The sequence below is a fragment of the Cryptomeria japonica genome, chromosome 2, assembly GCF_030272615.1.
Source record: "Cryptomeria japonica chromosome 2, Sugi_1.0, whole genome shotgun sequence".
NCBI lineage: Eukaryota > Viridiplantae > Streptophyta > Pinopsida > Cupressales > Cupressaceae > Cryptomeria > Cryptomeria japonica.
Window position 1 is genome coordinate 276,684,953 of NC_081406.1, and position 27,883 is coordinate 276,712,835.

Genomic DNA, 27,883 nt, shown 5'->3' on the forward strand with positions numbered 1-27,883 from the left:
TCACTGCAGGCCACGACCTGCAATGGCACCCACGGCACCGCTGCGGGTGGCCCTGCTATCATCCATGGTCGCAGAGCCACTGCGGGTGGCCCCGCTATCATCCGCGGCCCCTCCAAGACCATGCTGCCATTGTAAAGATCGCCACCTCTGTAAATAGAACCCTCTCGCGGCCTCTCTCAAAAGCCCTCTGCCATGGAAAATATCATACCCCTGCATAACACATTATACCCTAACCTGATTTGGGTTAGGGTAGATAAGAAGTTAAAAAAAAAAAATAGAATGGAAGTTAGTTTATAACTTTAATTTAAGGTTTCTTGTGTATATTTTAATGCTAGATAATTTGTAAAAGGGGGAAACCCTATTCATATTTTGAATAGAGTATCCCCATTTTCTTATTTTTGGCTTTATATGGTTATAGTCAATGGTTATAGTCAATTAATTCCATGATTTCATATATATATATATATATAGAATTAGATTTAGTATTATTTTTATATTATTTACATAAAACATTTAGGCATATAAGTATATGTTTAAGACGTTTAATTTGAATAGGGTAAATTCCCAATTATAAATGAACCTATTGTTTTACATTTTAGCGAGGATATTTATTAAATCTTATAATTTAGTTTATAAGTATATCTCCTTTATTTAAAATCTAGGCCATATATATATATATATATATATATATATATATATATATATATATATATATATATATATATATATATATATATATATATATATATATATATATATATATTGAAAATGATGAATTTAAATCTTTTGTTGGGATTTTAATAAGAACAACTAAAAGTCTTCGAAATCTTTTAGCCATAGGGAAATTATTTTTAGTTCACCTTAATTTTGGCTTTTCGAAATTAAATCTTATAGGGCAAATTTTATTATGAATTTGCTTGGCCCTTTAGTCAAATTTTTAAACGCATTCTAATTATTGCTCAATGGATTATTAAATTTTAATAATCTTAGTACTAGGATTAATTTAATTAACTCCCAGAGCAATTAAAAGACTACTTGAGATTAATAATATCTCTTGCCAATTTAGTTAGAGATTGTTGTTTAAATTAATTTATTAATTAATAAAATAATAATGATTCTCTTGGAGAGTTATTTTCCACATTGAGTTTAATTTCGCATGCTTGATTAAGTTAATTAGATTAACTTTAGTAAATAACTCTTTTATATTCTAGAGTTAAATCATAGTTAAGACAAGACTTAATTATTGCAGTTTTATTTTAGTTTAATTAGTTTTTATTAGGTTGTTTTAAAAAACAAAAATAATTGTTCTGTTCTTGCCCAAAAGTTTGGGCATGACATTTGGTATCAGAGCCAGGTTTCCAATGCTAGGAACCTTTCTCCATTCTTTTCGCTCTAATTATTTAATTAATTAATTTTTTCTCCAAAAATTATTTATTTATTTCATTTTATTTTATTTTCTCATAAGGATACCTCCGACTACGCGACAAGCTTGCAAGCGCGGTAGGGGTCCTAGGTGTGCATGTATGGCACGCGAAGATGCTGATAGGGAGGAATCGGTTTCGAAAGGGAACCTAGAGGCTCCTCCTAAATGACTGGTTGACCCAAATTGAGACATCTTATTAGCGCTTTGGAACTTGATTGGGACAGTATAGGATAGGCTTCCAGTAGTTGACCATCATGCAGAAAACCAGAACTCAAGGAGCCATAGATCAGCAATTAGGGAACGGAGTAGGAGTCTACCTCCTAATCCCTTAGAGGGCTAGGCTGAACATGAGCCTGAATCCATCCATCCACCCAGACCACCTCCAGTAGCGACACCTGTATATTTTGAGACAGCACGTCGTGATCCAGGGGATTTGATTAGAGAGGTTTTGGGCCTCCAGCCACCATCTTTTGGGGGATCTACCGATGGGGTAGAGGTTGAGGCTTGGGTTTTGAGCCTAGATCAGTGCTTTGCATTGCGTTCCTATGAAAGCAAGATGAAGGCAGGAGTAGCAATTCACGTTTTGAGAGGAACGACCTCCACATGGTGGAGACAGGAGGAATACAAGTGTGGCCTAGTTGCAAACACCCTCACATGGGAGATCTTTATAGAGAGGTTCAGGGAGAGATACCTATCAGAGCACTTCAGGCAGCGTAAGATAGATGAGTTCCATGATCTCCAGTAGAAGGGTCTCTTAGTGACCCAGTATGAGAGTAAGTTCTTCGAGCTTCTACCATATGTGGATTACTTGAAGGACGAGAAGCTTCTCGTCAACCGTTTTATCAAGGGATTGAATGTCGGGATAGAAGGACTGGTGAGGATGGCCACTCTAGGAAGCCTTCAGGTTGCCATGGAGAAGGCCTTAATAGCAAAGGAAATTCATGTTAGGCCTCAAGACACGAGGCATCAGTTTCAGAACCGAAACTCTACACCGCAGTCTTTTGGATTTTAGAAACCCCACTAGAAAGGCAACCACAGGAATACATCGAGGTCCTTTAAACCCCCTCCTCTACAACAGTCATAGTAGAATCAGAGGTAGAGGCCCCCTCAGGGACAACAGGGCTTTAAGCCCAAGCAGTGGCATTCACAGGGTCCTAGGCGCGACTAGAGAGTACAGGGTACTTACAAACCTCTGGCACGGACTCAGCAGTCCTACAAGGGTGGGTCAGTGGTTTGAGTAGGATAGGTGGACAATCTTTCTCTAGGCCTTAGGGCATATAGTTTCAGGCACCCGGTGCTTGTTTCACATGTGGAGCCATGGGACAAATGGTGAGAGAGTGTCCGTAGGGTTAGATGGCAGGTAGTCAGAGGATGGCAGCATCAAAGCCTACGATTGGGGATATGGGCAAGTCCCATAGGGTCTTTGTAGTGGTTGACAACCACCAGACAAAGCACTAGGCCATAGTTATTGAGGCTGCAGGTATGATCAGTGGTAACAGTGTATCTATATTGTTTGATACAAGAGCTACTGATTCCTTTATATCTCCATTAGTTGTGGAGCGTTGCGGGCTAGTGGCAATTCGGCAAGGTGTCAGTTGGGAAGTGGAGTTAGCTTTAGGGGCTAGAGTGTCAGTGGATTTAGAGGTTAGGGGATGTTAGCTCTAGATTGGTAATACCACCACCTTAGTAGACTTTAGAGTTACACCACTTGGATCTTATGGCATCGTACTTGGCATGGATTGGCTTTACACCCATAGAGCCGAGATGGATTGTTGCCAAAAAAAGATCGAGTGTGAGGATGATCATGGTGCTCCCATAGTAATCACTGGGATTCAGAGGCCTGTGTCTCTTCGTATGATTTACGCTATGCAACTTAAGCGGAGCATGTAAAAGGGATGCTAGTTGTTTGCTATCACCATCAGTGATAGAGAGGAAGAGAATGAGAAGGAGCCTTCCTTAGATGATCATCCCATCCTTGAGGAATTTGCAGATGTGTTTCCATCCAAGCTACCTGGTATGCCACGTAGCAAAGAGATTGACTTCTATATAGATCTTGTACAAGGAGCCGAGCCCGGTTTGAGAGCACCTTATAGGATGACCACAAATGAGCTTAATGAGCTCAAGATGTAACTTGAGGAACTCTTAGAGAAGGGTCACATTCATCCTAGTGTCTCCCTTTGGAGTACACTAGTCATATTCATGAAGAAGGATGGGTTCCTTCGGTTATGCATGGATTACAGACAGCTGAACAAAGTGACCATCACGAACCGTTATCCCTTGCCCAGGATCCATGATTTGTTTGATCAACTTCAGGGAGCTAAAGTGTTTTCCAAGATAGATCTGAATTCAGGATACCATCAGTTGAGAATAGTGGAGAGTGATATCCACAAGACCACATTTCGTACCAGATATGACCACTATGAGTTCACCATGGTCCTGTTCAGTCTTACAAATGCTCCAGCTGTATTCATGAGTCTCATGAATGGGGTATTCCTCACTTTCCTTGACCGGTTTGTGATTGTGTTCCTCGATGACATATTGATATATTCTTAGAATGAGAAGGAGCATGAGGAGCACTTGAGGCAGGTTTTGCAATGTTTGAGGGACACTTAGTTGGATGACAGTTTGTCGAAGTGTGCTTTCTTTAGATTAGAGGTCAAGTAACTTGGGTATGTTATATCCAGTGATGGGATCTCAATTGACCCATCAAAGATCAGAGCTATTATGGATTGGCCAGTGCTAACCAGTGTGACAGAGATCAGGAGCTTCATGGGTCTAGTAGGGTACTACAGACGCTTCGTTGAGGGATTCTCCATAGTTGCGCATCCTATTACATCCTTTTAGTGAAAGGGAAAGAAATTCGAGTGGATAGAAATGTGTGAGAGGGCCTTTTAGGATCTGAAAAGGGCACTCGCTAGTGCATCTATTCTTATTGTGCTAGACCCCACGACTGACTTTATGGTATGTACAGATGCTTCTTTGGATGGATTAGGAGTAGTCCTTATGCAGGAGGGTCGAGTTATAGCTTATGAGTCTAGGAAACTTAAGACTCACGAGCTTAACTACCCTACGCATGACCTTGAGCTTGCAGTAGTAGTTATTTCACTTGTGAGGTGGAGACACTTCCTTTTGGGTCATCATTTTAAGCTTCATTCAGATCATCAGAGCTTGCAGTACATCTTCACCCAACCTAATGTTAATGCCTGTTAGAGGAGATGGATGGAGTTTCTATGCGAGTATGATTTTGATGCCCACTACATCAAGGGGAAAGAGAACATAGTTGTAGATGCCTTGAGTAGGAGATGTCATGAGGTATACTCCATATCTATGAGCACAGATTTGAAAGATCATATATTACAGCGGTTGTCAGAGGATGGATGGTATTTGGAGGTTTGTCAGGTGATTCGATCACAGGAGACCCTGGAAGGGAAGTATGTTGAGTATTCCTTAGAGTTTGATGGACTATTATGCCATTGAGGGCGCATCTATGTACCTTCTCCTGAGGGATTGCGAGAGCTCATTATGATGGAGGCTCATAGGGCTCCTTATGCAACACATCCCAAAGTTAAGAAGATGCATGCAAACTTGAGATAGTTATATCATTGGCCAAGTATGCGGTAGCTTATTGCTGAGTTAGTAGCCCAATGTCTTGAGTATCACAGAGTCAAGACGAAGCACCGCCATCCTAGTGGGTTGCTCTAGTCTCATGCTATACCAAAGTGGAAGTGGGATACTATATCCATAGATTTCATCATTGGTCTTCCCATGTCATCCCATCGCCATGTTGCCATCTTGGTGACAGTTGACAAGTTGACCAAAGTGGCCCACTTCTCACCAGTTCGGACTACCTTCATAGCACCAGCAGTGGCATAGGTTCTTGTGAGACATTGTCAGACTTCATGGCATTCCACGCAAGATTATTTATGATAGGGACTCCCTCTTTACTTCTTCCTTTTGGAAGGCATTACAAGCAACCATGGGCACCAGACTCAACTTTAGTACAACCTATCATCAGAAAATGGATGATTAGACAGAGAGGCTAAATCAGGTGTTAGAGGATGTACTCCACATGTACGTCATGGATCATCAGACTAGATGGGAGGAGTATCTTCCTTTAGTAGAGTTTGCCTATAATAATGGGCATCACACTTCTTTGGCGATGCCACCTTTTCAGGCTTTGTATGGCAGACCTTGCAGGACACCTCTAAGTTGGGACCATATTGAGGATAGAGTGGTCATAGGTCCTGAGATGGTTCGTGATATGGAGTAGCAGGTGATTTTGATTAGACAGTGCCTTAGAGAGGCACAATATAGGTAGAAGAAGTATGCAGATGCGAAGAGGATAGACCGGAGTTTCATGGTTGGGGACAAAGTTTTCCTGAGAGTGCGACCACATAAGAGTCTAATCCATTATGGAAAGGGTTCTAAGATCACACCTCACTTTGTCGAACCATTTGAGATCCTTGAGAGGATAGGACCAAGTGCTTATCACCTAGCTTTGCCACCTATCCTGTCATGCATCTATGATGTGTTTCATGTATCAATTTTGAGGAAGTATATCTATGATGAGTCTCATATTTTAGATTGGGATGCCTTGCATGTTGAGTTGGATGGGCAGCTAGCTTTGGAGCCCATTCACATTTTGGCTCGCCAGACATTGGCCCTTCAAAGTCGAGAGCTGGACCAGGTTAGGGTCCAGTGGGATTTCTATGATGAGGTTAAAGCTTCATCGGAGGATGCAACACATATGAGATCACAGTACCCCCATCTTTTTTATGAACTCTAGGAGGAAGTTCATGCCTAGAGGGGGAGGGTGTCAGGCCCTACCCCAACCCATCCTAGCATTTCAGTGATTTTCATGTTGGAACTATTATGGATGCTTTATTTCTATGCATTATGGATATAGAACTTTATATGATCCTAGGATTGGATAACATTGATATATTGATGCTTCATTTCTATGCATTATGGATATAAGATTTTATATGATTCTAGGATAGGATAACATTGAGATGGTGTATGTCATTTATTTGATTTATAGGACTTTATTATGATGCTAGAAATATGATGCATATCTTATGAATGGATTAAATTTATGAGGATTATGATAATTATGTGGATTGCTTTGATATATGGTAAATTGATTTATATGATGTCAATTGTATGCAGAGTGGTTTATTTGTATTCTTATTTATGTGTTTAATATTATATGAGGCTATTTGGGAATTACTAATGTGTAATTGAGATGCGCAAGAAAATTATCCATGTGACCATGGGAACATTATAGAGAATCAAGCCTAGGTCTATTTGTGATTGTGAAACTAGGGGTTGTCTATTTGGAGAGACAACCCCTCGTTTGTAAACGTATTTTAATTTGTAAATGTTATGCTTGCATGAGTGTTCAATTTGTTAATTTGTTTAATTTATAAACTTCAATAAGGACAATTGCCATGTGTGTATTTGTGATGTGAAATTCTTTTTGTAGTGTCACTTGACACATGTGTGGTATGTTGAGTTGGCATTGTCATGCCTCTTTTTGAGGAATTTATTTTTTTCAATGTTTATATTTTCAATTATCCTTGAAGATCCCAAGTAAACCTCGAATAGTGAGCCATTAGGAGGGTCAACTCAGAGTTGACCCGTAGGTAAACTTTGGGTGGACTTTAAAAGGGTTAAACCAAATCCTAGAGTCAGTTTAGGAGCATTTTTAGTGGGCCATATGGTGTACTTATGGATGAAGACCAAATTTGGCGATGTGTCCACTCCCTAGGACTTGTTTAACCTCTCCAAAAAGTGAGTTTCCCAAGTTGGCCGAATTTCATCTTTAGGAGACCCATCCTTGGTTAGATAACCTTCTTGGTATGTGATATTCCTTTTCCCCATTCCATTCCCCTTTTTGAGGTGCCTTGGTTAGGGAGTGTGTAAGACTTTGGGAAGACCAACCAATGTGAGCTCTCACTCTATCCAAGAGGTTAGAAAGAGTGAGATAAGCCTTCTTAGGCAAGGGATTGAGACTTAGGAAGTTAATCACCCACTCTCCATCTTTGGAGACTAGCTCTTGAAATTTTGGAAGCAATTTTAGGATGGAATTTTTGGCTAAGTGTTGAAGAAAAGAAGTGTGGATTTGGGCTGCTCTTCTCAAAACTATCCCTTGTAAACCTTTGGCAAATTCAAGGTTGGTTCAATCTCTTATTTTGTATGTTGAAACTTTTATTTGAAAGATTGCTTGAATGTAGTTGTTTTCTTCCCTTGTGTTTTATTTGTGAAGATATATATGTGATCTTTCACTTGTTTTTTATTATCCAGTTACTTGTGTTTTGGGAGTATCCAAGGCCATATTACCCTTGGGAGGGTAGAGTGGTCTTGGAGGTGGAAGGTTGTTTGACAGCCTTAGAGTGAGAGGCTCTCTTTGAGAGAGTGATCTCAAGGGTTTGTTTATGTTACCCTTGTTGTATAGTTTTGTTTATGCATTTGAGGGAGATATTATGGCATGTGTGCCTTGTGGATCATAAGGATGTTGAGTCAAGTTGGACCTGTGATGTGTTCTTGGTTGCCATGAGATGGCTTGTGATCTACTATTTTGTAGTTTCTCCTCAAGGTACTTAGTCCACTTCCACCCATGTAAAAATCACATTATGTGATGATGTTTAGCCTTGGGATGGGAATATTTTTGTTGTAATTTTGTCATGCTTGTTTGTGTTTTCTTCAATATAACCCATCTAGGTCTTGGTTCTAAAAGCTTAAGATTTCATAATGCAGGTTTTCTTGGAAAAGAAGAAAAATGAAAGCTAGAAGTTGCGACAAGATTATTTATTTGAGTTTAAAATAATAATGTATTTATTTGTTTAAAGTCCTCATTTATTAGAAATGAGAGGCTAGTTGGGTACTTCACCCATTTGTGAAGTTGACATATTGTATTCAAAGTAATCTTTTAAGAAATGCATTCTTTTGTTAAGTTGATGTTGCAAAATATGGTTAAATAGATAGTAGAGGAATAATAGTTTTGCATTTTTAATATTTCTAAGTGTTTTCTAGACTATATTAATGTTGTTGTAATTTATTTATCTCTGTCATTTATTCAAAAAAAAAATGCAGGAAATATAATGGAAATAAATGAAACAGTAAGGCATGAATGTTAGTAAGAGAAAAGTAATTATTTAGTTCTATTTATCTATTTCAAAAAACAAAATATGGTAGAATAGCTTCTAGTGTGAATAATAATTTTTCATCAACATGATGGTAATGATTTAAGTAATTTCTAAGCTATTATAGTTGCTGTTGTAATTTATTTATTTCTGTTGTTTATTTCTTTTTAAAAAAAAATATGCATAAAATAAATCTAGGAAAATACATCTAACTCTAAAGATTAACTATATGACATTCTAGAGGGAAAGAAATGCATTTACTTGAATGTGACATTTTCTAGTAATCTATCTTAATGTGTTGTTTTTTTCTTAAAAAATACTTAGTCTAATATACTTTGTTCAAAAAAAATTGTATCAAAATGTGTTTTTATATTAAATAGAGAAATGCACATTAATACTCCACAAAAAAAAAGGGTTAGTTCCACCTCCTATCATTTTTATCAGTCAAAATATGCATATGCATGAAAGGGGTTTATACATTGTTGGTATTTTGGTATGGTTTTGTCAATGATGTCAACACCTACTAACACTTATCAACTCTGGCACTTTGGAGAATCGACAATGTTCATCGGCAAGCAAGTGACTTATGCACAGTCACCAGTATCTGGTACACAGATAGGATATGATGTTCACTAGCACTTGGAATGGCATGGAAAACACCTGGTTATGTGGAAGACATTATTTGGACACTTTGTCTTGGAGATTTGTTCAGTAACATATTCGTGTTTGCATATTTGTTGTTACCAACAAATAGGTCCAGGTTATACACCGACATGTTTATCTTTTCCAGATCAGCATGACACGCTATGGAGATGTTTTATTATTGTTGTAAATTCATCAAGCCAACATGTTGAATTGGTTATTGTATCAGATATTGTTTTATTTGTAAATTGATTTTATTGTATTATCCTTTAGAGCCGACCTACTAAAATTGGTCTTAGGTTATGATATAAATGTAAGATCTTATTTGGAAGATCAAATGTGGAATGCAAAAAGGAATTGTGAGAAGGTATATGCGAGAATAAGTAGAGCTATACACACAAACATCATTTGAAGGTTGAAAGAGGGTTTTTGTGAAGATAATCAGAACTACACCAGTACTAAATCCAGCATAGAAAGATGCTATTTTGATCAGTACATCTTTATTGGATTTAACCATCCAATTGTAGTCAGTGTGACTCCTATTTGTGTTTGAGTAGGTAGCTCTAGGCACTTGGTCTTTCTGCATGTGCAAACCCCATTTGTATACACATACTATCTATAGTAGTATCATATGATTGTGGGTAAGGTTTCCCACCATGGTTTTTCCCCTTACAGGGTTTCCACGTACAAATATTGGTGTTATGTGTTGTGGATGTTATTGTCTTTTTGTTTCATGCATTAATCTTTACCGGTATTGCAATTAATTGATAAAAATGTCTACCGACATAAAGACTGGTTTACCGATATTAAGCATTAAAGTTGGTTAAGTTGTTTTTGGTTTAAATTTATTTGACAACTGATTCACCCCCCCATCTTAGTTGTCTCTAGGACCTAACAATTAGTATCAGAGCTTAGTCCTCTTTTTTCAGAAGTTTAACAGCTTGAGGAGATCCAATGTCTTCTAACTATTTCAGGAAGGACAATCCTAAACTTGATGGAACCAACTATGGCATATGGAAGATCGGGATGGAGACACATCTAAATTGCATTGGAAAGGACATCTGGGAAGTTACAAAGAATGGCTATACTGCTCCCACTCAGAATCAGCCTAATCCACCTACCTTGGCTAAAGATGAAGAAAATGATTGCAAAGCAAGAGAAGCAATTATGAGCGCATTATCAGATCAGCAAATCATGGGATTATCAGATAGGTCTACTGTTAAAGCTATTTGGGATCATTTGGAAACACTGAATGAAGGAGATTCCACAGTCAAAATTGCAAAACTTGAAATCTTCCGGGTCAGGTATGAAAATCTGAAAATGGAAGAAGATGAAAGGATTTTTGCCTTTATGGAAAGAGTTGCTGAAATTGTTTTGGGTATTAAATGTTGTGGAGGAACCTTAAGTGAAGATGAAATTATTTCAAAAGTTTTAAGAGGATTCCACCGCATATAAAATGAAGGTTACTGCTATAAATAAGTTGAGAACAATGCCTAATACATCAGTAACTAGGGATACATTGATTGGAAAACTTTCAGCTTTTGAAATAGAGGAATTTGGTCATGTTGCTACTATAAAGATAGATTTAGCTTTTAAGGCATCAACATCATCTGCACCATCATTTGACAAGTCTGATTGGAAAGCCTTTTATGTAAGAGAACTTGAAGAAAGTAGGAGAGAAAATGAAGAACTTGAAGCACTATTTGCAAGAAAAATGCCTAAAGGTCTAGTTGGAAGTAAGTATGAAGGTAAAGCACCCTTTAAATGTTTTAACTGTAATAAGATTGGTCATATGGCTTCAAGATGCCTGGATAGACATGCGAGACTAAGAGAAGAAGCTAGAAGAACATACAAGCCTAACCCTAATTATTAGAGATATAGATTTAAGAAGAATAAAGATAAATCTTATTATCTTGTTGATGAAGGAGTGATTGATGATTTTGATGAGGATCCGACAGACAATGGATGGGTTTTTGTTGCTATAATAGAAGATCAACTGACACCTACTATTCAACCGGTAGAGTTGGCCTTGGTAGCTAAAATTGAAGTTAAGGATGAATGGATCATTGATTCAGGATGCTCACATCATATGACTAGTGATAAAAGCAAATTCTTGACTTTTCAGAAATACAAGGTCTATTAAGATTTGGAGATGATAAAGATTGTTTGATCAAAGGTAAAGGTACAATATCTCTTGATGGTAAGCATAATACTGACAATGTTTACTATGTTGAAGGTTTAAAGAATAATCTTTTGAGTGTTGGTCAATTAGTTGAGAAAGGATTTCAGTTACAATTCAAGAATGGAAAATGCAAAATTATGAACAAAACTGGGTTGGAAATTGCAACCAGTAATCAAACTAGAGGTAACATCTTTCATTTGAATAACAGTGAAAAGACATGTTTGATTGCTCATATTGATGAAAGTTGGTTATGGCAAAAGAGACTTTGTCATGTAAATTTTGATTGCATGGTAAAAAGTAGTACTACTAAGGCAGTTAGAGATTTACCTAAGATTGTTAAGCCTCACAATCTGGTATGTAAGGAATGTCAATTTGGAAAAAAAGTTAGAGCTACTTTTAAAAGTATTCCAAAAAAATCCAATAATGCTCTTGACTTAATTCATACTGATTTATGTGGTCCAACTAGAACTAAAAGTTTACAAGGTGATAGATATTTCATGTTAATCATTGATGACTATTCTAGAATGTGCTCAATTACTTTTCTAAGAGAAATATCAGAAGTACTTGGGAAGTTCAAACTATTCAAAGCAATGGTAGAGAATGAAACCGGTAAGAAAATCAAATGTCTAAGATCAGGTCAAGGAGGAGAATTTACATCTAATGAATTTAATGCATTCTATGAAGTGAAAGGAATTAGAAGACAGTTATCAGCACCTCAGATACCACAGTAGAATGGAGTTGTAGAAAGAAAAAATAGAACTATCTTGGATGCAGATATAAGTATGTTATCAAAAGTAAATCTACCACATGTATATTGGAGAGAGGTGGTAAGCACAATGGTCTATACATTCAACAAAGTTCACATCAAAGGCGAAACCCGTAAGACCCCTCATGAACTATGGTTTGGTATTACTCCTACTCTTAAATATTTCAAAATATTTGGAAGTAAATTCTATATTAGAATAGATGAGTATATTGGAAAAGCTGATCCTAGAAGTGATTAAGGAATATTTCTTGGTTATTCATCTAAGAGCAAGGCATATAGATCTTTTAACAAAAGTTTGCAAAAAATTGTTGAGAGTACAAATGTGAAGATTGATGAGCAATTCAGAGGAACTTCAAGGTATATAACTTTGAACCGGCAATAGAAATACTGACAAATGAACCTACATTGAAACCACCGGTACAGAATAAAGATCCAGTTACACCGGTATCATCTGAAAATTTCACTATAACTGAGGAACAACAGCAAATGAAGACACCTCGGTATGTTAGACTGAATCACTCTGAAGATCAGATAATTGGAAAAAAGTATAAAGGAGTTATGACAAGAGGAAGACTGGAAAATGAAGAGGTATGTCTTATTTCTCAAATTGAACCATCATCAGTAAATGAGGCATGTTAAGATAAACACTGGATTAAAGCTATGGAAGAAGAATTAGAGTGAATTGAGAAGAATAACACTTGGACATTAGTTCCTCGGCCTAAAGACAAAAATGTGATTGGAACAAAATGGGTATTCAGGAACAAACTTAATGAAGATGCTAAGGTAATCAAAAATAAAGCAAGACTAGTGTGTAAGGGATATTCTCAGAAAGAAGGAATTGATTATAATGAAACCTTTGCACCGGTAGCTAGAATTGAGGTAGTCAGATTATTCTTGGCTTTTGCAACACACAAGAACTACAAAGTATATCAAATGGATATTAAATGTTCATTTCTGAATGGAGATCTTGAAGAAGAAATTTACATTGAATAACCTGATCGATTTTCTTTGATAGATAACAAAGATATGGTTTGCAGGTTAAGGAAAGCTTTGTATGGGTTGAAGCAAGCTCTAAGATCATGGTATGCAAGATTGGATAAGTATCTTTTGAAGATTGGTTTTTCTAAAGGTAATGCTGACAACAACTTATACTACAAAGTGACTAATGATGACATCTTGGTTATAGAAGTTTTTTTGATGATATAATCTTTAGAGGAGAAGATGGATTATGTAAAGACTTTTTTATTGAAATGTAGCAAGAATTTAAAATGTCTATGATTGGAGAAATAAAATTATTTTTAGGATTGCAAATTTCATAGACTGATAAAGGTATATTCTTGAGTCAATCCAAGTACTTGAAGGAGTTACTAAAGAAATTTGGGATGGAAAACTCTAAACCGGTAAGCACACCTATGACTACAAATGACAAATTATCACTAAGAGATGAATCTACACCTATTAATCCGACTAGGTACAAACCTATGATAGGAGGTTTACTATATTTGACACAAACGAGACCTGATATTATGAATGTAGTATGTATTGCTTCAAGATTTCAGAGTAATCCTAGAGAAAATCATGAATCAATAGTAAAAAGGATTTTTCAGTACTTACAAGGCACTACAAATCTTGGCTTATGGTATCCTAGAGATGAAAACTTTAAATTATGTGCATATATAGATGCAAATTGGGTAGGAGATGTGGATGATAGAAAAAGCACCACCGATGGAGCATTTTTTCTTGGAAGCAAATTAATTTTTTGGTTGAGTAAGAAACAAAGTTGTACATCATTATCAACAGTAGAATCAGAATATGTTGCAGCAACAACTAATTGTACACAGGTACTATGGCTTAAGCAAATGTTGAAGGATATAAAGGTAAAATGCAAGGAACCCATAACTATCTATTGTGATAACACTGCAGCAATTGATATATCTAAGAATCTGGTATTACATTCTAAAACTAAACATGTTTCTATCAAACTGAATTTTCTGAAAGAGAATGTTGAAGCAAAAGAAGTAAAACTGGTTTATGTGAATACTAAAGAGTAGATTGCAAATATTTTCACTAAACCTCTGCCTAAGGAGACCTTTGAATATCTCAGAGACCAGCTTGGGGTCATACCCCCACCAATAGAGACTTGGACAGTTGATGTTTGTCATCAACCGACAGAATTAACAGAGAAATCTTTTACTCTAGCTTTGATGAGGAAGCTACTTCAGGGGGAGTAGTTGGTATATTAAATTTGTTGATATTTTATATGGTTTTTAATATTGCTTTGGCATTTGATGTCAAAGGGGGAGAGATTAATATGGAAAAACACATTATCTCTTGGGGAGAGATTATTCATTTCGGGAGAGATTGTTATTTTGGGAGAGACTGATTACTCTCTATGTCTGTATTTTGATTTCTGGTTATGATCTCTTTTTGGACTGTTGGTTTTTGGTATTTGGCATTTCTGTTTTGGCACTTTGATGGTTTTTCTATCTTGTGTTGCCATCAATGCCAAAGGGGGAGATTGTTGGTATTTTGGTATGGTTTTGTCATTGATGTCAACACTTACTAACACTTATCAACTCTAGCACTTTGGAGAATTGACAATGTTCACTGGCAAGCAAGTGACTTATGCACAGTCACCAGTATCTGGTACACTTGCAGGATATGATGTTCACCGACACTTGGAATGGCATGGAAAAATACCTGGTTATGTTGAAGACATCATTTGGACACTTTGTTTTGGAGATTTGTTCATTAACATATTCGTGTTTGCATATTTGTTGTTACCAGCAAATAGGTCCAGGTTATACACCAGCAGGTATATCTTTTCCAGATCAGCACGACACGCTATTTGGTTGAATTTATTGGACAACTGATTCACCCCCCCCCCCCCCCCTCTCAGTTGTCTCTGGGACCTAACAATTGGTATTAGAGCCTAGTCCTCTTTTTGTAGATGTTTAACAACTTGAGGAGATCCAATGTCATCTAACTATTTCAGGAAGGACAGTCTGAAACTTCATGGAACTAACTATGGCATATGTAAGATTAGGATGGAGACACATTTGAATTACATTGGAAATAACATATGGGATGTTACAAATAATGTCTATACTACTCCTACTCAAGGTCAACCTAATCCACCTACATTGGCTAAAGATGAGGAAAATGATTGCAAAGCAAGAGAAGCACTTTTGAGCGTATTGTTAGATCAGCAAGTCATGGGATTGTCAGACAGATCTACTACTAAAGCTATTTGGGACAAAGTGGAAACATTGAATGAAGGATATTCCATAGTCAAATTTGTAAAACTTGAATGCTTTCGGGTCAGGTATGAAAGTCTAAAAATGGAAAAAGATGAAAGAATTTCCGCTTTTATGGAAAGAGTAAATAAAATTGTTTTGGGTATACAATGTTGTGGAGGAACCTTAAGTGAAGATGAGATTGTTTCTAAAGTTTTAAGAGCTTTGCCACCAGAATATAAAATGAAAGTTACTGCTATAAATGAACTGAGAACAATGCCTAATGCATCAGTATCTAGAGACACCTTGGTTGGAAAACTTTCAGCTTTTGAACTTGAGGAATTTGGTCATGTTACTACTATTAAGATAGATTTAGCTTTTAAGGCATCATCATCATTGTCATCTGATAAATCTGATTGGAAATCCTTCTATGCAAGATAACTTGAAGAAAGTAGGAGAGAAAATGAAGAACTTGAAGAACTTGAAGCACTATTTGCAAGGAAAATGCCTAAAAGTCCAATTGGAAGTAAGTATGAAGGTAAAACACCCTTTAAATGTTTTAACTATAATAAGATTGGTCATATGGCTTCTAGATGTCTTGATAGATATGCAAGATTAAGAGAAGAAGCTAAGAGAACATATAACCCTAACCCTGATTATAAAAAATATAAGTTTAAGAAGAATCGAGACAAATCTTGTTATTATGTTGATGAAGGAGTTACTGATGATTCTAATGAGGATCTAGCAGACAATGGATGGGATTTTGTTGCTATAACAGAAGATCAACCGGCACCTACCGTTCAACCGGTAGAGCAGGCCCTAGCAGCTAAAGTTGAAGATAAGGATGAATGGATTATTGATTTAGGATGTTCACATCATATGACTGGTGATAAGAGTAAATTCTTAACCTTTGAGGAATACAATGGAGGTCTAGTAAGATTTGGAGATGATAAATCTTGTTTGATCAAAGGAAAAGGCACTATATCTTTTGATAGTAAGCACAATACTGATAATGTTTACTATGTTGAAGGTTTGAAGCAAAATCTTTTGAGTGTTGGTCAATTAGTTGAGAAAGGATTTCAGTTACAATTCAAGAATGGTAAATGCAAAATCTTAAACAGAATTGGTTTGGAAATTGCAACCAGTAATCATACTAGAGGTAATATCTTTCATTTGAACAATAATGAGAAAACATGTTTGATTGCACATATGGATGAAAGTTGGTTATGGCATAAGAGACTTTGTCATGTAAATTTTGATTGCATTGTGAAAATCAGTACTACTAAGGTAGTTAGAGATTTACCTAAGATTGTTAAACCTCACAATCTGGTATGTAAGGAATGTCAATTTGGAATGCAAGTTAGAGAAAATTTCAAGAGTATTCCAGAGAAGTCTAACAATGTTCTTGATTTGATTCACATTTATTTATGTGGTCCAGCAAGAACTAGAAGTATAAAAGGAGATAGGTATTTTATGCTAATCATTGACGTCTATTCTAGAATGTGTTGGGATACTTTTCTCAGGGAGAAATATGAAGCATTTGGGAAATTAAAACTATTCAAGGTAATGGTAGAAAATGAAACCGACAAGAAAATCAAATGTTTGAGATCAGATCAAGCAGGTGAATTTAAATCTAAAGAATTTAATATATTTTGTGAAGTGAATGGGATCAAAAGATAGTTATCAGCACCCCGGACAACCTAGCAGAATGGAGTTGTGGAAAGGAAAAATGAAACTATCTTGGATGTAGCCAGAAGTATGATATCAGAAGAAAATCTACCTCAAATATAATGGAGAGAAGTGGTCAATACAGCAGTTTATACATTCAACAGAGTTCACATCAGAGGTGAAACTAGTAAGACCCCTCATGAACTATGGTTTAGTAATACTCCTACTCTTAAATATTTTAGAATATTTGGAAGTAAATGTTATATTAGAAGAGATGAGTATATTAGAAAATTTGATCCTAGAAGTGATGAAGGAATATTTATTGGTTATTCATCTAATAGCAAGGCATATAGATGTTTTAACAAGAGATTATAGAAAATTGTTGAGAGTACAAATGTGAAGATTGATGAACAGTTTAGAGTAAATTCAAGGTACACAGACTCTGAACTGGCAATAGAGATAATCGCAAATGAACCTACTATGAATACATTAGTACAGAATGGTGATCTAGTTACACTGGCATCATCTAGAGATTTAATAGTTACTGAAGAACAACAAGTAAAAACAACCCGGTATGTAAGACTGAATCATTCTGAAGATCAGATAATTGGAAACAAATTTCAAGGAGTTATGACTAGAGGAAGACTGGAAAATGAAGAGGTAGGTCTTATTTCTCAAATTGAACCTACATCAATTAATGAGACATGTGAAGATAAATATTGGATTAAATCTATGGAAGATGAATTGGAACAAATTGAAAGGAATAACACTTGGTCATTAGTTCCCCGACCTAAAGATAAAATTATAATTGAAACTAAATGGGTTTTCAGAAATAAACTTAATGAAGATGGTAAGGTAATCAGAAAAAAAGCAAGATTAGTGTGTAAGGGATATTCACATAAAGAAGGAATCGATTACAATGAAACTTTTGCACCGGTAGCCAGAATTGAGGCAGTTAGACTTTTATTGGCTTTTGCAGCACACAAGAACTATAAAGTATATCAAATGGATGTTAAATGTGCATTTTTTAATGGAGATCTTGAAGAAGTTTATATTGAACAACCTGATGGATTTTCTTTGAAAAATAACAAGGACATGGTTTGCAAGTTAAGGAAAGCTTTATATGGATTGAAACAAGCTCCTAGAGCTTGGTATGCTAGATTGGACAAATATCTTTTGAAGCTTGGATACACTAAAGGTAATCCTGACAACAATCTATACTACAAAGTGACTAATGATGACATCTTGGTTATTGAATTTTTTGTTAATGATATAATATTTGGAGGAGAAGATGGATTGTGTAAAGAATTTTCTAACAAAATGCAGCAAGAATTTGAAATGTCTATAATTGGAGAGATAAAATTCTTTTTAGGATTGTAGATTTCACAGACTGATAAAGGTATATTCCTATGTCAATCTAAGTACTTGAAGGAATTACTAAAGAAACTTGGCATGGAAAACTGTAAATCGATAAGCACACCTATGACTACAACTGATAAATTATCTTTGAAGGATGAATCAACACCTGTTAATCCGACTAGATACAAGTCTATGATAGGAGGTTTACTGTATTTGACACAAACAACACCTGATATTATGAATGCAGTATGTATTGTTTCAAGATTTCAGAGTAATCCTAAGGAAAATCATGACTCAACAATGAAAAGGATTTTTCGATACCTACAAGGTACTACAAATCTTAGTTTATGGTATCCTAGAGATGAAAATTTTAATTTATGTGCATACATAGATGCTAATTGGGCAGGAGATGTGGATGATAGAAAAAACACCATCGGCGAAGCATTTTTTCTTTGTAGCAGACTAATTTTATGGCTGAGCAAGAAACAGAGTTGTACAAGTCTATCAATAGCAGAATCAAAATATGCTACAGTGGCAACTAATTGTACACAGGTTTTATGGATCAAACAAATGTTGAAGGACATAAAGGTAAAATGCAAGGAACCTATAACTATTTACTATGATAATATGGAAGTAATTAATATATCAAAGAACCTGGTATTTCACTCTAAGACTAAACAGATTTCTATCAAATTCAATTTTCTAAAAGAGAATATTGAAGCAAAAGAAGTGAAATTGGTTTATGTGAATACAAAAGAGTAGATTGCAGATATTTTTACAAAGCCTTTGCCTAAGGAAACTTTTGAATATCTTAGAGAGAAACTTGGAGTCCTACCCCCACTAGTTGAGACTTAGACAATTGATGTTTGTCATCAATCGGAAAAATGAATAGAGAAATCTTTTATTCCAGCTTTGATGAGGAGAGCTACTTCTCAAGGGGAGTAGTTGGTATATTGAATGAGTTGGTATTTTGTATTTAATCTGGTTTTTGTAAAACTTTGGCATTTGATGTCAAAGGGGGAGAGATTGATATGGAAAAATGCATTATCCCTTGGGGGAGAGATTGTTACTTTGGGGAGAGATTGTTGGAGAGATTGATTACTCTCTGTATCTGTTTAATGATCTTTTGGGGAGATTGTTGGTTTTTGGTTTTTGGCATTTCTATTTTGGCACTTTGATGGTTTTTCCATCTTGTGTTGCCATCAATGCCAAAGGGGGAGATTGTTGGTATTTTGGATATGTTGATATGTTTTTGTCATTGATGTCAACACCTATCATCACTTGTCAACACTTATCAACTCTTGGAGATCTTTGGTTATGTTCACCGGCAAGTCAGAGACTTATGCATAGTCACCGGTATTTGGTTCACCGACAGATTATATTATTCACCAGCACTTGGAATGACTTAGAAACTACTTGGTTATGTCAAAGACATAATTTGGACACTTTGTCTTGGTGATTTGTTGATTGGTACATTCGAGTTTGCATATTTGTTGTTACTAGCAAATAGGTCCAGGATATGCACCAACGGGTATATCTATTCCAGATCAGCACAACACATTATGGAGATGATTTATTATTATTGTAAATGCATTTGAGCCGACATCATCCATCGGATATTGATTTATTTGTAATTGATTTTATTGTAATATCTTTTAGTGAGCCGACCTATTCAATTGGTCTTAGGTTATGGTATAAATGTAAGATCTCATTTGTGAGATTGATATACGTAAGGAAAAAGAATTGTAATAAGGTATATGCAAAAATAAGAAGAGCTATACACACAAACATCATTTGAAGGTTGAAGGAAAGTTTTTGTGAAGGCAATCAGAACTAAACCGGTATTGAATCTAGCATATGAAGATGCTATTTTATGCAGTACATTATCATTGGATCTAACCATCCAATTGTAGTCAGTATGACTCATTTTGTGATTGAGGAGTGAGCTCTAGGTAGCTAGCCTTTCTGCATGTGTAGAATCCATATTGTACACACATACTATCTACAGTAGTATCATTTGATTGTGGGTAAGGCTTCCCACCATGGTTTTTTGCCTTACAAGGTTTTCCACATACAAATATTTGTGTTATGTGTTGTGGATGTTATTGTCTTTCTGTTTCATGCATTAATTTTTACCAGTACTGCAATTAACTGATAAACTCTCTACCGGCATAAAGTTTGCTTTACTGGTATTAGGCATTAAGTTTTGGTTAAGTTAATTTTGGTTGAATTTGTTGGACAATGGATTCGCCCCCCCCTCTCAATTGTCTCCAGGACCTAACAGTATATAAACATTATTACTTAGTACTATCTCCTATAAATATTCATTTAAAATAAAATGCACTATGCAAGTACAAGTCTTACCACTACATCGTCAGTGTATGATGAAGGTACGTCCTTGCCTCTAGCATGCAAGGACTCTCCAGGGTATCCTCTAGTCCCTATCATCACATCTGGTGCATCAAGCATATCATGCACCTCATAAAAAAATTGTCTGTAGGAGGATCAACAAGATCTCCAATAGGACCTAAGCATGGCTTCCCACACATAACACATGTATGTGACACACAAATATGTGGAGCCAAAGATGATGTTTCGGCACCACTGGATCCACTGCTAGTAGTACTAAAAAGTTGAGCTAGTGCCCCAACCTAAGAAACCAAAAGGCTACTCAAAGAGTGAATAACCAAAATAGTATGTGACGTTTCTTTAACAATGATATCTGGATGTTGTACTAGAGGTGGGGGATCAATGGGAGGAGGCAAAAGATATAGACCCTGTAATAGTCGAACTACCTTAGATCTATCTTGAGGCATACCTAAACCCACACCCTAGAGAGGTTTAATGTCAAAGTAGTTGACATGCTTTCCCAAAACAAACTCAACATACAATTTTTTAATGAAATAAAATGGGACATCAAGGTTGTTGTTGGGTGGTCTATCAAAAACCATCCACCAATGATCCCAAAATTTATTTACAATATCATCGTTTGTACACCATTTTAAGGAAAGTTTTATTTTTTTCACATCTACGGGTTGTCTAGTGTGGGGATTGACAAACAATGTAGCTATATCAACTTTTGAAATCTCAAGATCCTTGACCTAATCATAGATCTGTTAGACAATTCAAATAAATGGAAGACAACTGAGAGGGGGGGGTGAATTAGTTGTATCAGATTAGTGAAACATTTATAAACTAAAACTTTAATACCAAACCTAGAAGATCAGTACCAGAATGCATAAACCAAATACCAAAATAGTAGATAAACCAATTAAGAATAAAAAATAATCATAGAATAAATACCATCCAGATGACACCAAGATTTATACGTGGAAAACTTGGTAAAGGGAAAACCCAAGGTGGGAAGCCAACCCACAGTCAGATAATACTTTTGCAATAAGTATGTGAATTATAATTGAGGGGCCTGCACTTGTAGGAAGGCTTTTGGCAATTGACACTCATTGGATTCATATGTTGTCATTGATGGCAACAAGATTCTATTGAAGGCTTATACTGGGAGATAGAAAAAAATGGAGACATACACTGGAAGATATCGGTATTGGACTAATCAGGGTCATCACCGACACTAGCACCAACATCCTACACTTCAGTGAAGCTGACATCAATCTAGATCCAAAAGGTTTTATTTGTAAAATCATTTTGTAATTATTGTATAGGGCTGACATTGAATATATTTTGTATTGTAAGCTGACATAAGACATATTTTTTGTAAAGGGTATATAAGTCAGTCTGTTAGCTCATTTTGATATATGAGAAGGTAGAAAAAAAGGGTGATGCAAAGGATATGTATGTAGATCATTTGTATGTGAAAGTAATATCATGCTATGATCAGTAGATGGTTTGTAAAGCATTCTTGGAGGAAAGAAGATACCAATAGAAGGGTTCAGGGTTTATGAACTGGTACAAAACACAAATTTAACCTGAACTCTTTTTGGCATTACAGATGCATTTTGTGAGTTCATCATTACTATTTTATCTCACCAAAAGCTTGTAGTCAGTGAGACTCTTTTGTGTTGAGAAGTGTGCTCTAGGCAGTGTTCCTTCTTGCATGTGCAGGCCCCCATGCTATGTAATATCTTTCATATGGCTAATGAATTGATATTGTGGGTCACAAATCCTACCGTGGTTTTTCCTCTTTGAGGTTTTCCATGTATAAACTCTGTGTTTTATGGTGTTCATTCATGTGGCTGGTTTATTTACTTCATGTTATATGTTTCTTCATTTACCGATTTATATATGTATGTTATAAAAAGTTAAAATCTTGTATTACCGACAGAACACTAATTGACTCCCCCCTCTTAGTGTTCTTGGATTCATTATATTCCAACAATTGGTATTAGAGCTTGGTACCTCAGAGGAAGTTTAACAGCTTGAGGAAGATCCTGAAACCGGAATCATTGAACATGACTATCAAGAAGCAACTTGAGATGGCACTTGAGGATTATGATGCTGAAAGGATGAAGAACTTAAAACTGCAAGATGAATTGAATTCTACTAATGAATTCATTCTTGTTCTGCAAGAAAGGTTATCATCTTCTCAAGCTAAGAGGAAGGAACTTTTGCAAAACTAGGATGATGAAGAGAAAAATGCACTTACGAAAAAATGTCAAAAACTGAGTCAAGAAAACATGCTCATGGAAAATGAAATGCAAGACCTGACTATGAGGATGTCAAAAGATATTGAGGACATAAAGAAGAAGGAAGAAAATCTTGCTATATCTCTGAAGCATTTTTTTTAAGAATGTGGCAGATTGACTCATGAGAATAATCTATTGAGAACTGATTTGGTACAATCCTAGAATAATGAACAAGAGCTAGAGAGACAAATAATGACTTTGAGAGATGATCTGACTACTGCAAGTGAGTATAAAGAAAAAATCAGGATTAGTGCTATATAGTTGGATGATTTATTGAAAAGACAACGACAGAGTGAAGATTCTAGAGGACTTGGATTTGTACAAGATGAAAGCTCTGGTACTGCAAATGAAGATCAAAAAACCAATAGGTAGAACTCATCAGACCAAAGGAAACCGGTAAGGCAATCTAATTCTTACAATTTAATGGTAGATGCTTTGTTTTTAATAAATTTGTGCATATGGCTAGACAATGTAGAAACAGAGCAAATAAAAACTACAATTCAATTTCTGGTCAATGAACAAATTGCAAGAAATATGGTCATAAGTCAAAAGATGGTAGAATGAATGTTAAGTGTCATGCATGTGGAAAGTTTGGACATTTGGCTAATCAATGTAGGTCAAGGAATAACATCGAATATGTCAAAGAAATTCAAAAGAACAATGTTACATGTTATGCATGCAAAAAATAGGTCATACTGCTAAGTACTTCATTAGAAAGACTACATTGATTAGCAATAACAAAACAAATGAGAAAGAAAAGCAAAAGGTAGATGAAATACAACAAGACCACACCAAGAGATGGGTTAGAAAGTCTAAAGAACCAAGTGGAGATGCAACTACACCGATAACTGCACCTATAACTCCACCAGTAGAACAGAGCATTCTTGCACCGGTAGGAAATTCAACTGGTAACTAAGGCATACGCCTTAGGGGTTGGAAAATTCATTGCAAATCTTGCATATTCCTCAAAAGAGATCTGGAGAGTGGTATTGATCATTGATGGAGGTTTATCTGGCATAAAACTATGAAACCAACATTCGGTAGGGCACATCGCTAAGCATTTATGATAGTGATGAATTAGGGTTTACTCACTGATAAAAAGAGAAAATGGACTTATTTTCACTCACCTAGCACTCAAGCAAACCAGAGTGAAGCAAAGGTGAATCATAGGCGATCAAGAGCAAGAAAAGACATTCTAAAGGATTTCCTGCAGTTATCTGAGAAGTAATCAAGATCTTTCAACTGATGACTGTTATCCAGGTATTTCTTTGAAATGGCATCCAACTCATCATCTGCTCCTACTTTCATTGTTAATCCCACTATTGTTGAGGTTAAAGATAGGCTTAGACCTATTTTCAAGGAATTTCCCCAAATTACAATGAAGGAAGACTCTACTGGCGCATTTTGGAGGGTTCTTGATGGCATAGTCTATGTGGAAGATGTCTGAGCCTATATTCACTCCACCTTGGAGGATTTAGGCATTGAGGAAATCAAGGGGATGTATCAATCTATGATACTAGGCAGCTCTGGAACAATCAAGCTGGAATATCAAATCATTGAAGACCTAGGGTTAATCAGAATCTTGTATATACTAGAACTCAAGGACGAAGTGATCAGATATGTCCTAAGAAGGGTCCATAATGAATTCATCTAGTTGGAACAGCCCCACATGATCACCAAAGAAGCAATTCAAGCAGTCACCGACTTACCCAAAGTTGGACAGGAACAAGGAAATAAGATCTCCAACACTACGGTTGTGAAGCTCACTGATGCAACCCATGATGGAAGGTCGATGAGGGTCAACACCATCAAAGATACAGATGTGAAATTTTCTAGCATGATCATCGGCTACAAGGTAACTCAATCAAGTCGATTGAACTCTGTTTCCAGCTCCTGTATCTGTTGTTCACCAAAAGTGATAACCCAAGAACACCTGCAATCCTTCTATGAAATGGCCAATTTCAGTCTACAAAACACATCAGGGCTTAGACAACATAACATAGGACCCTAATTGATCCTCCTGCACTTCAGGTTCTACTAGACCTAGGGGGGGACACCCTTTGATGCTTTGAATACAATGATTACAAACACAAAACTGCATCAACTATAAGCAGATAGATCATTTCACAAGCTCAACAGGTTAGGAAACACTACAGATTAGCTAGATCTGTACAAACAATAAGATGAAATAGAGCTTGGAAAGAATGGAACACACACCCCTAAACATAAAGGGAAATAGATTTATCTTTTAATTTGTATATTGCTCTAAGAACATCCCCAAAACTTGTGAGACCAGTGCCTTATCTAAGGGCAATAGAGTCATATATCAAACTGTAAATGATAGCATATACTGCAAACCCATCTTCATTATTAATATCCTTGCATTAATGCCTTACAAAAATGCATTACCCAGCTCATTCACAAAACCATCAGATCTGCAAAAATGTATATCTCATTATCTATGATGTATTACAGAATTTAAATTCCTCCTTGAAGAATACCTGCAACAATCACTACAACCTCCTTGAAATTGACAAACTTCAAACCTCCTCAAGGCCTTCAATTTGTAACAACAAGAAATACATCCAAAGATGAATTCTATGTGAAGTTATGCATGCCTTACATACACAAGAACCTGCAGCAAAATATCTATAGCAAGAAAGAACTCTATTACTCAAGACAAAAACCCTGCCCTATACAATATTGAAGAGAACTCAAAATTGGAAGCCATCAAATCTGGAGCCTTTTTACAAATTTCTGGAACCCTTACAATGAGAAGAAAATTGGAATAAGAAAGAAGAGGGAACAAATTAGGTTTCATCAAAAGAAGCAGAGTGTCCCCTTTCTCCAACTGAATTTCACTCCCGTGGAAACTTCTCCCAAAATATCTGATCTTTGCCAAAATTGAATGCATAATTGGATTCCTCACTCCGAGAGCTTTCCGGAAACATATAATACTTCATGTTTTGGCCAAACATTGAGCCCTGAGCGAATTAATTCCTCATGTGTGCACATCATTTAAATTTTCCATTTTTTTATATAGTCTGAACTATATGTTTAATATGCATTTAACTTTGATTTTTGGCCCTTTTGTGCAATGACGCTTTGCCATGTGGTAGCCTCTAATTGGTTCGTAGGGTCTATTGGGTGCCACCTCAACTGACACCTCATCATTGCCATGTGTCCACTTGCTTATCTGTCCACCTGTATGCCACGTGTACACCACCTCAGTGCCACATCATCACCACTAGACAGGACCCGTGAGTCAGACTTCCACCTAGACCTACCACCTGTCTTTCGCTATTTCACAATGGCTAATGATCTTGCATCTTTGAGTCACAAAGTCGCGCAGGTCATCGGATCCTCCAAACTTGCTCACTCTTTAACTCTTCGCAATCCACCTGAGCTTTTCACCATTTCGCAACCCTTATCCTTTGTGCATCTCGCCTTCGCAAAATCACACTGATCGTCGATCCTCTCCAAACCTGCTTGTTGGTTAAGTCGGCCTTTCTCTGCAAAATTTGCCCTCTTGTCTTGGGAAGCATGCCTACGTGGGGTCTACCCGTCACCATCTGTCACCTTTTGGTTGCCTTGGGATGTGTCCCCACATGCATGGGGTCCTCCTTGGGCACTCAACGAGCACCCTCCATCAAAAGCCTTGAGGCTTTGACATATTAGATGGGTGGACATTTGTATTTAAACATCAAAACATTCCTCTCCACAGTGAATGTGGGACAAAAGACTTTGCCTATAACTGCATTCTTGAAGCTTTCCTCTTGGGTTTTAATGGCGATTTTTTGCATTTGATTAAAATTTTGATGCCCAAACACCACACAGGGGAGGGAAAATGCTGGCAAGGTCATGAACATTAGCTTTACACCTGCCAAATGCATTTGCTACATGTTTAATATGGTCTCCAAACAGCCACACAAAGGGGGTTTCTATTGCTATGTTTCATTTGCTTAATGATTTTAACTCGCTGCTCCCTTATCTCCATGTCACATTAACTTGCTCTGCAAACTTTCCAACACACCATGTGAGCACTAGAGATGTGGAGGTCGTGGGGGGAATGATACCAACATTTTGTTTGCATTTGCTTGAAACTATCAATGCCCTCCACCAGTCATCACGTGCCATTGGAGATGGGCATTCAACCTGCCAAATGTATTGATTGGAGTTTGTTGCTGCTATAGCTGCTACCAAAGGGAGAGCATGTGAGGAGCTTGCTGGGAAGGTTGTAGAGGTTGGACCTCCACCTGCCAAAAACAATTTCATTGCAATTTCCTACAGATCTTCATTACCATGTGAGCATTAACTTCCGCAAGCATTCAAACACCACGTTGCAACAGGGAAGGAGGAGATGGGTTTAAATTGGTACAAATTTCATCCTCCTAACTCACGCCACACATAGGGGAAGATAAACCTATACCTACTGGTTGCATCGCTTGATAATTTCAATAGTGTCTTTCATCGTGCCACGCACATGGAGGATGTTGGAAGAGTGGTGGAGCTTGGGCATAGACCTGCCACATTGCATTGGGTTAAAAAGTTCTAAGTGCTGAAGAACCTCGCAAAGGGAGGAGAACATAAACAAGGTTTGTGGGTCTCAGTAATAGATCTCCAACTTGGTTTATAATACTCCATAGCCACGCTCCTTCAATATCTTGATTGCAGATCCCATTGCCTGCTCTATGCTCTTTTCATAGCTTCCAAATGGCAAATCATCAACAAGAAGGGATCGCCTTGCCCCATGCACCACGATTCCAGCTGAATCTGCTGATGGATAATCATAAGCTATAACCAT

General features: G+C 36.6%; 1 protein-coding gene across 1 annotated transcript; it reads right to left on the minus strand.

Moving 5' to 3' along the window:
• On the minus strand, positions 1–27,883 carry LOC131859961 (uncharacterized). Its single transcript, XM_059214272.1, has 2 exons — positions 27,719–27,883; positions 1–210 (listed from the first exon to the last, which is right to left on the minus strand). The coding sequence occupies exons 1-2, from the start codon at positions 27,881–27,883 to the stop codon at positions 1–3; spliced, it is 375 nt and encodes a 124-aa protein (XP_059070255.1).